The sequence below is a fragment of the Bombus vancouverensis genome, chromosome 8, assembly GCF_051014615.1.
Source record: "Bombus vancouverensis nearcticus chromosome 8, iyBomVanc1_principal, whole genome shotgun sequence".
Lineage (NCBI taxonomy): Eukaryota > Metazoa > Arthropoda > Insecta > Hymenoptera > Apidae > Bombus > Bombus vancouverensis.
This window is the reverse complement of record NC_134918.1, coordinates 10,093,649-10,105,896: the sequence shown is the minus strand read 5'-3', so window position 1 is coordinate 10,105,896 and position 12,248 is coordinate 10,093,649. Positions and strand designations below refer to the sequence as shown.

Below are 12,248 nucleotides of genomic sequence, written 5' to 3'. Positions count from 1 at the left end.
ATAATAAAATAATAATAATAGTAATCAATCAAAATAAAAGAAGAAACAATCGAACAACCAAGACTCAAGATGTCTGAAGAAAAACGTAGCGAGACCACCTACCGTTTGCTCGAGGATTCCTCCGAGTCACCGGATTTGTCTCCATCCGACAGATACGACACTCCAAACCCGACGCCTTCGAAATTTCATACAGATTCGAGTCCCACCATGAATAGTCTGATAGAAAGGTTGAGGCAGTTGCGAGTGAAGACGCCCGTGGAACCCAGGGTACCCTTTCCTACTCCTGTTAAACTATCTCCCACTGAGTCTTCCGAGCCGTCTTCGAGCAAAGACACCAAGCTACCCATCTGTAGTGGGCCTGATCTGGTGAAAATGTTAGAAATGCATATCAATACGCGTTTATCGATTTCTGAAGAACGATGCAGTCCAGTTCGCGGCAGCTACAGTATCGACAACGAAACGCTGAAGATGATGTTAGCCAAAGAACATGAACGTCGTCAGATGGAAAATTGGGAATTAGACAGGGAGAAATTAAATGAAAGGAAGAGCGAAACGATCTTGAGTCCGCTTTTAGGTCGCCGTTTGAAGAAGAATCGAAAGTTCTTCGTGGATGTCCCACCTCTGGAAGAAATTGATTCACCGCAGTCAAGTGTGGACAGCTCTCTCCTGGTTGAAACTGGTTCACCTGTGTTAATGGAGTGTCACCCGGAATGTGAGCCAATTCGTCAGGACGATGAACTGGCGTTCTTGTCACATAGCTTGCACAACATCTCTGGAGCGTTTTCTGAATTATTGTCGTTGAATAAAGATAGTATGGGATGCGAAGCTAGTGACAAAGAGAGTAGCGCGAAGTTGGAAACGAATGTATTGATAGAAGAAGGGAAATTTAAGGAGCTTATAGACGTTTACTTGGGAGATTGCGTGAGCTACGAGCAGAAAGAGATGGTGTTCGATAGCTATATGAGTAGCATTAATTTGAACAAATCTGAAGATTTTACCGAATTTACCGAAGCGTACAGAAAGGACGATCTTGTTAGTAAGTTTTTGGCTAGGGTTTCTTTGGAGGATTTGCCTGAGGATCGAAGAGAAGCGAATTGGAAGGTTAAAGTGGTCGAAGAGAAGACCGTGGATCAGAATTTGTCCAAAGAAGAAGGAAGCATCGTGTCTCAAGACGGAACGTGTAAGAACGAAGATATTGTATCTCCTAATAGAGACATTTTTTTGAAAAAAAGTTGCTCCGAATCCGATATTTCAAACAGTCCTAAAACCAACGATGACGTTATATCCGAAGAGTATATCAAAAGATTGGATAGATCTCAATCGATGACGGACGAGTTAACACGCGCCGGGTCCTACTCAGAGCTATCGATGAATTTTGATATGCAGATCGAAGAGAGGGTTACTGACACTTTCAAATTGATAGATTCTTTTGATACAACTGGTGATCACGAAAGCTCTGATGAGCCCATAGATTTTTTGATAGCTCCTGAACAGAAATCGTCTGGCTCGGTTGATTCTTTGACGAGTTCAAAAGAAGATATAAATGATGATCAAAGAGATTCGAAATCATATGCTAGTGACAAGTGTATCGAAGATTCGAATAAAAGCAGCGAAGATAATGTTGCGAGCATTTATTATTCAGTCAGCTCTCGTGGGAGCTTTGGTTTAAACGAACTTCCCAATGAAGTAGACAATATAAAGGATTCTTCTATTGATTCGAGGGAACGAGAATCGTCGACAGACACGAGTCATAAAGATTGTGGTCCATTGCCTGACGCAGAAGATGAAGTTTTCGAAAATTTTGGCTTGGTCGATACTTTTAAGAGGGAGGCCTGTTTCCAATCGTTTCTGAGAAGAGTGATGAAGAGAGAATGGATACGTTCGATCAGAAAATTGAGGAATTCGTCAGAGAAAATAATGGATGCTGAAGATGATAGGAAAAAATCGGAGAAAGCGAAGAAGGAAGATACGTCGTCTTCGTCGATGCAGAAATATGACGGCAGTGATCTAAAATCGACGAAATATTACGAAACGGAAGAATGTCTGAAAATAAAATTTAAGAAGAGGGAGCCTAAGATATTGGAAGAGAGAAATCCAGGTAATCTGTGTTGTGTCAATTTATTTTAGAAAAAGATGAAGAAATTTAGTCTCGTCGCGTTGTATAAAATTTAGTAATTGTCGGAAAATGTACAATTGCAGACGTGTCGTTTGACGTCGGAAATTTGTGTATAAGATTTTTATTTGAAATTTATATTGCGAATCGTAGAATTAGAAATTGACATGAAAGAAATTGGTATACAACTGGAAATTGTTGAGATTAGAATCAAAGCGCAGAGAAATTGGAGAATTTACGAATTCATGTTAAGTCCTCGGAAATTGCAGCATACGGAGTTGCATGAATCCTGTGCCGGTACGAAGCGAGTTGATTGTGGTAACAAATTCTTCATTTATTTAGGTGGCTTCTATCGACAGAATAATCCAATTAGGTGAACAAACATTGGACAGACTGCGAATGTTTTAAGTAATCTAATCCAAAGGTTTAACACGTCGAAGATACAGAGTTACCAATATACTTTCTAAAAATGACAAATAATAAATTTCTTAGAAAATACTAATTATAAATCAAACATCAAACTTTTAAAATCCTAATCACGATACAAAAGCGTAATATTTGAAATCAAACATTTTCCTTCGTTTCAATCCTAACACCTTGCAATTTTTTGCCTCGTTATCTTCTCAAAATTACCTTCTGCGGATATATATATATATAAAACGCAGCACGAAGTTTATCAAAGCAGCAGGTCGGAATATTCATTATAAATTCTCGATGGTGTCACGAGGCTCGTAAAGACAGAACGAATAGCTGCATCGATTTATCTCCGTAAAACGCATGCGATGCTATCGATAGAAAAACGGGATTATGGTTGGCGTGCGATCCAACGTACCACCGCGGTTTCTCTTTCTTCGTCGACCGGCAAACAGCAATTTACAATGGCCGGCGATAAGCCAACTAACCTATAAATCATCCACGAAGAAAGAGAGGCCGCGAACAAAATATATGCGAAGCATTAATTGGAAAGATAACAGGTTGATTATACCAGATAACGTTTGCTACTGCCTCGGTCAATATTTGCCAATAGTTAATTACCACGAATAGCACACTGTCGTTCATAAGCATGCGGCCACTCCGCAGAACTTCTAATAACAATGTGTGAATTTTATGTGTTACGTTCCATTAGCGATGAATTAGTAATTAGGAATGATATTTATTATTTTCTTATTTTTGTTACTATTATTATCGGATATATAACTCTTTAACGTACAATTCGGTTACAAGTCGTTCATGGATGACAGTGCTCTATTAATTAATATTATATTATACCAAAAAGAGTATAGTGAGAAGAGAAAAGTCTACCGAGTCACAAAATTTATCGGCGTTTGTTGTTACGCGATTAACACAGTTAAATTGACGGAAGATCGTACGATGAACTTCCTTTAACAGTTGTTGAAGTGATCACCACTTTTAAGAAAACTCGACATCTGGTCTTTTTAGTTTTCTCAAGCACTGAAGCCATCGACAGCGTATAGACAATAGACTAGGACGAAGGCAGACCATAGACAGTAGACAGGCGACGATGGCTTCGGGGTTTTCAGTTATAGGGTAACACTGCCAGCGTGCGGATCTGGACCAGCTTAAATTATATTCCTACTTGTACTTACACTTCTGTATTAAAATATATTTTCTACTTCACAATTTATCTACGCGTTCCTCTCTTCATACATCTAATAACCTCAACAGCAGTAAACTACGATCTCGTCTGAATGACGCTGACGTATTTTACTTGAAAAAAGACACTGTGTCAGCGCACACGATAGTGACATGTGTGGAATCAATAGATTGTACGTTGAGAATGTATATTAAAGAAACATGTCAGTAATGTGTTTTATTAGTTGAAGATTACAGAGGAGAACACGAGAGGTCACACTTTTTATTCGATCTTATTTTAGTTGTCGTAAAATTAATTAAATTATTAAGAACGTCTTATGAATGATAACAGTTTGGTTTGTCCGTAATTTTGTCATTAAACTAAACTCTCGCAGAGTGCAAACACGAGCGACAGTGCAGCTGACTGATATAAGCGCAATACAAGTTTAACGTGCAATAGAAAATAATAGGAGAGAGATCGAATCAGCGTGGATTTTAGCTTGGTAATCCGTACGAAATGTTCGTTCGAGAGATACTAGGAGATTACCCGTGTGCTTTTTTCCGGAAACTGTGTCAGATGCGTGGTTACGATAAGCTGGTATAATTTCTGGAATGGATACCGGCCGAGCTGCTTCGACTTCGCGATACGAACGTGAGTCCTTCGCTGATCTCGGGATTCGGGATTTCGCTACGTTTCAGCTTGTTTCAGGGATATACGTGTGTATGTATATATACATATACGTGTTTCGATCGTTTATTCTAAGGGGAAAGATCGACGATTTGGAAAATTAGCTGGTGATAACGGTCGTATCGATATAGAATATCGTTGAATTTTTTAAAATTTTTATAACTATGGGTTCGAGAGATTTGGCAGACATGATTTTTAATAATTTCTTTTAAGATATCGAGGGATGAATTAAATATGCACGAACAATTGTACATCGATTTCTTGCCTTCAATCTCTAACTGAAAATTAGAAGTTGCAGAGAATCGATGAACAAGGTTTTTACGAATTGTTTAAAACATCGAACAACTTGTCGCTACTTTCTCGATGAGTTCATAGAAATGGTAATTTTTCAGTGTTTATATTCCATTTCATCTTATACATGTAGTTTCTTCTTACCTCAATGAGCAAAAATGATTCTCGTAACTGGGAGGAAATAAAACAATGTACCAAGTTAGCAAGATATCGTCTTATAATTAGAGGAAATAAAACCACGTACTGAATTAACAACATTAACCACGTTAACAGTAAGCATTCATGTCCTAACAAGAATTTATTGATTTTATTAACAGATGTGCCCTTTCCGCCGTCGCAAAAATTGACAGTGGCTGATGTGTTCGACCCGCGAACGGATCGGCCACGGCCGGAAGTCCTCAAGCAACACTTTATCCTGGAAGGTAGAATCGACGAGGCAGCGGCTCTTCGTATAGTCAACGATGGAGCAGCCCTTCTTCGCTCAGAGAAGACTATGATCGATATTGAAGCTCCAGTTACCGGTGAGTCCTCTTCATCTTTTTCTTTCAGAACATTTTTACATCGCTCTCCATCCCGCAACGTCAATTTCAATCCCCCGTGAAACGTGTATCGATCAAATCTACTTCGCCAAACCAATCCAAAAAAAGAAAGCAAAGAAGGAAAAAAAGAAAAGAAAGAGAATAGCAACTCTGGAGAACCTTTCGAAGAATCGAGTCGCAGGAAAGGACGCGTTATATGGCGGCACGTTAGAGGGAAAAACATGAAAGGCACTTGACACAGTTACGCGCGGCGAGAAAGACCACCGATTCCACGGCTTCGATATGCGTTTACATGAGAACGATCGCGACATCGTGAACGAAGCGAAGTATCGTCTTCGTGCTACCATCTTGTCCTTCATATGTGTATACAGAGTGTCGCGAAATATGTAGAGGATATTTGAGCCTTTCGAAAACCAAACAGATTAATTCTTCTTTTTATGAATTTCTTAATTTCGTTATACAGACTGTCCCAAGCTTGAACGATCGAACTTCGCCAACATGTTGTACGATGAGTAGAAATAAGGGAAAGACGTGTACGAATATACGTGTGCTTTAGTAACACACGTTATCATGTTGAACACAAAATCAATTTATTTTTCCATTTCAAAGTACCGTTCACCGTTTCGAACTCAAGCTTAACGTCGTACGAACAGATTGAGCTTATCGCTCTTCGAATTTCATGTTTATCTTGCTTTAGTTCAATGAACGCGCTATTAATCCTTTTTATTAGTTTTTCCCAAGAACCAGTTTTTGTACGATACACAGTTCACTTTTTCTGTTCCCCGCAGATAAAAGTCTAACGGTGTCGGATCTCGTGATCTCGCGGATCAAATCGTCTTTCACGATAACGTTCGTCCCTCGCCCTTAGGTTTTACATTTTTGTCTTTTAGAAGCCTTTATAAAACGTTTACGGATCTGTGTTCGTACAAAATCTGTCTCTTGTTTCCACTTATGGAACATATTGGCGAAATTTGATGGTTTTTGACCCTTATCCGCCCCTCGGTTTCGCATTTCAATCTGTACATATCCCTCGGTATTAATTTGACAGTGGTAAAAAATCAATGAGACGAAGAGGTTCATTTTGTAAATTCTCTTATCGAGTATAAAAATTCGCATTCTTTACAAGGAATAAATCTGTGAGATGACCGTAAAGTTGTTTTACACTTGTCACAGCATGTGCTGCGAACATTTACATTCTTCTTCCCTCAAGTTTATGCTAACTTTCAAGGTTATAGATGACTATATATATCCTGGAAGGGTGGTACATGGAGAGCATAATTGTCGTGTAATAGCAAAATTATAGCTGCCAAAGGGCTTGATAAAACGTCAAAGTTATATAGGTCAAATTGATACCCAACAACGTTTTCGTAACAAATGTCGTTTACAGATCTAAAGGTATTTTTTGTCCATAAAAATAACAAATATATCCTATTCGTGTGAAAAGAATAAAAGTCAAAAAGATCCAGAAAAATGTTTGTACAAATGAACGAGTGTAATAGAATCTTTCACTGAGAAAATATGTCAGATTGACACAAGGGGCAGAGTAAAGGTTAAACTTGGAACACCCTGTATAAATACGCGATGAACGTTCAATTCTTAAGGAGCAAATAACTTATTTCCGTAAGGCAGCCCATCGCAAGATGATGACATACTTAATGGTATTTGTAAATAAAGAACAGTGTTTGTACCATTATTGCTTTTTCGTGGCGCACTAATATTTTGTCACACCCTGTATATACGTAGAACGGACAAGTTAGTGCCGCGTGCGACGGATGCACGGTTGAGCGGTTCGTTTCGTCTGATCCAATAAGGGTAGCCTGATCGATTCCGCTCGTGTGAACCGGCCTTAAACCCTCGACAAGATAGAAAAGCGAGGCCTCGAAGCGTCGATGCCTGCCTGCTGACGCGTTTCTCTGTTTTAACGCGACGTAGAGCCTCTCTCTTTACTTTGCCTCTTCTCGTCCTGCCTTTCTTCCCTCTTCTTCCTCTTTTTTTTTTCGTCTCTGTCTGGCTGCTGCTGATACTTGGATCGAGTATCGCGCCACTGCAATTGAACGTTGCAGATTCAGATTGGTGGTTGAGTTTACACGAAATGGCGAGATTCTTGAAACGGTGCGCGTGGAACTGGGAGTTTTGGAAATTGGCGCCAGTGGAATTGCAATTTCTGGAGATGCGCGCGTATAGAATTACGTTTTGAAAATCGGAGCACGTAGAAATGCGATTTTAGAAATTGGCTCGTATGAAATCGAGAGTTTCCGAGACTAAAGCGTACGGAATTGGGAATTCTGCAAACTGGTATCCATGGAAATCCAAATTTAAAGATTGAAGCGTATAGAATCGCAAGGTTTTTTTTTAAATTCTCAACAAATTGCCAATATTGGAATTCGCCAGGCTTGGAAATGCGAATTTCTACGTTTTCGCCTGTCGGTTTTTCGTATTAATTGCAAGAAAATTAACCGAATCAAGACAATTAAGATCTCCTTTGAGTCGTTCAAAATTAAAAATACAACAACGAGGAATAAACTGGTAAAAAAGGGTAATTTAGAGGGAAGAAAAATATGCAAACAAAATGTCCAAGCTCAGATATAAAGCAACGAGGGTAAAACTCACAGTAAACACGGGAATCGGAATTTTTCCAGTAAATATGTATGCCCCTTTGAGCTATATCCCTCGTTAATTAGTTCCAGTTTGCCATAATCTATTAGTTTTGCAGCAGGTAAAAAGCATAATCCTTCAACATCTTGCACATTATCCTCCTTCTTCTTTCTTACAACTTCCTCTACAATTTCGACTTCAACCTTTTTTAACTTTTTATTTTCTTCTACCTCATCTCTCTGATTTCACGCGTTTCCCTCCCCCCTCCCCCCTTTTACCTTCATTCTCCGGCTCTTTCCTTTAATTTTGTCTCAAAAACTTCTCTCTGTTCGCTTACTGAACTCGTTTTCTTTTGTATTTTCTCCGAGTAGTCATTTCTCTCTTTTTCGCGAAATCAGCACCAGTCAACGGACCGAATCTTCCCCGTTCTTCTTTTCTTGAGTTTCTCCTCTCGCTAGTCAACCATTCTTCTCCATTTTTCTCTTTCTTTCCGCCCCTTTCTCCTCGTCGATCCTTGGAAAAACGCACCTGGGCGGAACTGCCGCAAAACCATCCACTCGAACCTTTGAAGTACGTTCTTTCGCACCTTTCCTCTCGTGTTCTCCTCCATTTTCGCGGATCTACGTGCCGACGGATAATGGCTGGATTAATTGGGTCGAGCGGTGAACAACCGCGTTCCTTAAATAATATTCCTTTGAACCGAAAAACAAGCAGAACAAAATTAAACCTATCCGTTAAAGGGGGCAACTTTGAACAATTTCTTAATTTCGAATCAATTAAAATTTTTCAATAGAAACAACATAAAAACTAGTCCACCATAGTTCAACTAAAACAGTCCATTTTTAACAATTCCGCTCATTTTCGCCTCTATTTTCATTCTTCATCAAGAAACGGTATTTCACGCGAAAAATGCTGTTATACATCAAAATAAATTTACGCATCGATTCTTTCAGTTTTCAAAGCTATCCACCCAGAATCCCCCTTAATTTCGATTCTTCACGATGGATGGCGTCCGACAATAGGACAGACGTGTTCCCTAGGTGGAACGAAATGAAAGCAACAACCCCGACGCGACGACACACACACACCCCCTGCCCACGTCGCGAATCCTCAATTACGCGCATCAATTAGTTCCATCACGGTCGTCTTCACGGTGTCTGCGATTGTTCTGCAGACACAATACACGCCAGAACACAATAACTCGAATCGATTCGATTCTGTCCTTCATCCCTCCGCAGCACGCCCTCGTGCAGCCTCCCGCCTTCCAGGCGACGACGACCACATCTTCCAAAAGGGGTTGTTATTACCTTTCGTCGACGAGACGACGACGCGACTTCTATCGTTTACGATTAATCCGCTATCATCTCGTCGTTGTCCTTCTCTTTTTTTCCACCGCTCTTTTTCTCCTTTCTGACGAAAAACAGCGGAGTAGCTTTTTAATTCGGTATGGTAGGGTAGTTCTTTGCGAATTCTTTTAGGAATTTTGTTTTCGGATGTTTGTCTCGTGAAAAAATTTTGTTTTCACACAAAGATTTACTTTTGAATATTTTTATATTGAATATTTTGTATATTGTTGCATTTTGTCGACGTTTAGGATTAATGTGCTACCGTATCTTCTTTTTATCTATTTATTTTTTCTTCTTGGAAGGTTGAGAGAGGTAGAAATGAGGATAAAGATATCGAGGGTACTTTACTCTTTCAGGATATTTCTTGTGAATTTTTAAAGGAATTTTCGCGTTTAATCGGGTTCTTCTTTTTACAGATTCATTGTTTCGTTGTTTGTTTCTTCGTAATTAACTATTTCGTCGTTCTTCGATAATTTACTAGGAAGTTACTGTATATTATTGTCTTTCGTCTACAATCACCATTAAGCCTCCATCTGCTTCCCGTTTTTCGTTTTCTCTTTCTCTTCGTTTACTTCGACATGGATAACTAAGATATTGATAGTTCTTTACCTTGCGCTGAATTCTTCATGAATTTTTTACGAACTTCCTACGAATCGCGTTTTAATCTTTGTTCCACTAATAGTAATTGTTCCTTCGTAATCAGATATTTCATGTTTTAATCGTCCAATATATCATACAATAATTATGATATTTTACGTAACAGTAATTCGTGAAAGTTTCGTGAAAAACTAGTCTCTTGTCGAGGAGATTAACGGAAGAGACTGGTATAATCTTATTTCGTAGATGTAACGGAACAAGAATGATCGTTTCCAAAGTCAGTAAAGGAAGTGACAATAAAATTTCTTACGTCTTGTTTATTAAGAAAATCAGGATCAAGAAAATCTCGTAGCACTTGGCCAGGACACGGTTCGTCACTCCAGATACTACGTTAAATGAGCTACAGTTACTTCCACCGCAGAAATACTCCGTTGAAAGCTGTTTTTCAAGCTGGAACGTCAAATTAAATGTTTTGGAAGACGAGAATCTTCGCAACTGTTGGAAAGCTGGAAGTGACGTAAAATAAACTCGGTCGAAGAGAGAGCTTGCAACTTCTGCCTGTGGCCTTTGTCGTTCAGCAATCGATCGAGAACCACTTTGGAACGGTGCCTTCGACTCGAAATATCCCCTGTGAAAGCAATCGATTCTATCATTTCTTCGAGATTGTTGACAGAATCTCGACAACATCCATGTTATGGAAAAAGGAAATAAAAAAATAGAATTATTCTATAATTTTCTGTATTATCGCGTTTTAATGCCCGGTGGTCTTGAATTTTTACGTTTCTAATTATTCTAGTTCATCCCGCAGATTGTCCATTCAAAGTTTCATATGGTTTCATGTGCTTCCATCTTTCATGATAGATAACATCTATTTTATCAATGTAATTTGTTCCTTGGCCTTAAAGCGATACAAAATAAATCGAGATAGGTACACGCAGTAAATTGATACAAGGTAAACCGGTAAGAGGATAATATTTCTGTACGTTCGGGTGTAATATTGTTCGCGTCACGAAGAAGAATAGAAAGTAATAATAATCGAGCGAATATACTTTTTAGAAATTTGTCGCTATTTTCTAAATATCTTAGAAATATCTTGCAAATATCGTGTCGTATTAACACGAGAGCTGATTATTAAATTAGAAGAAGAACGCATTTAGCATATAAAATATGACTGGTAAAAAACGAAATTTTCTAGACTCTAGAAATTTCAATCTTGAATCGATTCTTGTCCAGAAACAATCCTATTTTGCGAATCAATGTGACCCTCGCGTGAACAAACCTCGTCCTAAGTAAATTTACATAAACGACGTTTAATATCAATCAACTTCAAGTAGAACAGCCGAGATGTCAGGTCAGTTGGACGAACTTAAAGCCAGTCATTAAGAACAACCAACGTTTTTTTATTTCTATCGCGCAATTTGCCTTTGTATTTGTATCTGTCTACGTATCCGTGAATGTGCTCTTAATCATCGCGGACGCGTTTTGGTGCACACGCTGCGACCGAGATGGAAAAAGGGAACAACAGGCGACTGGCAAGAGAAATTGCGTTTTGCGTGGGTTGGTTCGTTGTCGAACGTGGAGTGAAATGATGAAAGAAAAAGGAAGCACGGGGGTGTGCAAGGTGGCGAAGATGAATTATAGACGCAACGCGGGCGCAGCAGCCGGTGGATATAGCAAGAGAAATAGAGTTGAAGGACGTTGCGTTGGAAGAACGAGCGATTCTATTGGCGGACAAATTTCTTTGAGCTGATTTTGCGGAAGATTCGCGGAAATTTGATGTTAAAAGCACGGCTTGGTCCTTCGGCTACGATTTCTGTTCGTAAAACGCTCTGAAACTTAGTGCTTCTTCTAAAATGGATACATCTATAACATCGTTCGTGTTAAAAAGAAATCTTGACAATCTAAATTGGTACACACTCAATAGTAATAAATAAGAGTACAAATTTTGAAGCAGAGATTGCAAATGTAAATATAAATGAGAAACATCTTTATCATAGACAATATTATATAATATAATAAATTTACTATACAATATAATAAAAATGTAAATTTATCGAATTAAGTACCAAACATATTCCACAGTACTACTGCGAATAAAGCAAAGCTCATTCTTGTTATACTTGGAGAGAAAGGGAAAGAAAGTTAAAAAAAAAGGACGAAGTTTTTTTCCAAATTTTTTCTAAAAGCCAAGTCAGCTCGGCGTACGGGCCTTGCAATTAAGAGGATCATTATCCATCCAAACACCTAGCGCGTTGGTAGAAAACAGCCTCGAATTTCGCCTCATCAGCGTGGCCCATATTCGAATTCCTGCTTCAGCGTAGAATCACGAAAATACGTAGATCGAATCTTCGTCGTAGCTACGAACCCGATGAATTTCGTTGGTTCTTCGTGGTGCCCGACGACGATGCTCTGCACGCTGACGGATAATTTTACGAGTAGCCGCTTTACGGTTGAGCTGATGGTCGCAAACGTGGCTCGATAAAGAA

The 12,248-nt window shown here is 39.0% G+C and overlaps 2 protein-coding genes across 6 annotated transcripts in view; both read left to right on the top strand.

Annotated features, from left to right (window-relative positions):
- Positions 1-12,248, top strand: part of LOC117162679 (serine/threonine-protein phosphatase 2B catalytic subunit 2) — a 232,535-nt gene that overhangs the window by 81,080 nt on the left and 139,207 nt on the right. For all 5 annotated transcript variants that reach the window (XM_076620755.1, XM_076620754.1, XM_076620757.1 and 2 more), the window contains exon 2: positions 5,003-5,206. In XM_076620755.1, the coding sequence (XP_076476870.1) occupies positions 5,003-5,206 (204 nt within the window). The remainder of the gene's footprint in view (positions 1-5,002; positions 5,207-12,248) is intronic.
- On the top strand, positions 70-2,127 carry LOC143303094 (uncharacterized). Its single transcript, XM_076621109.1, has one exon. It carries the CDS (start codon positions 70-72, stop codon positions 2,125-2,127), a length of 2,058 nt encoding a protein of 685 aa, XP_076477224.1.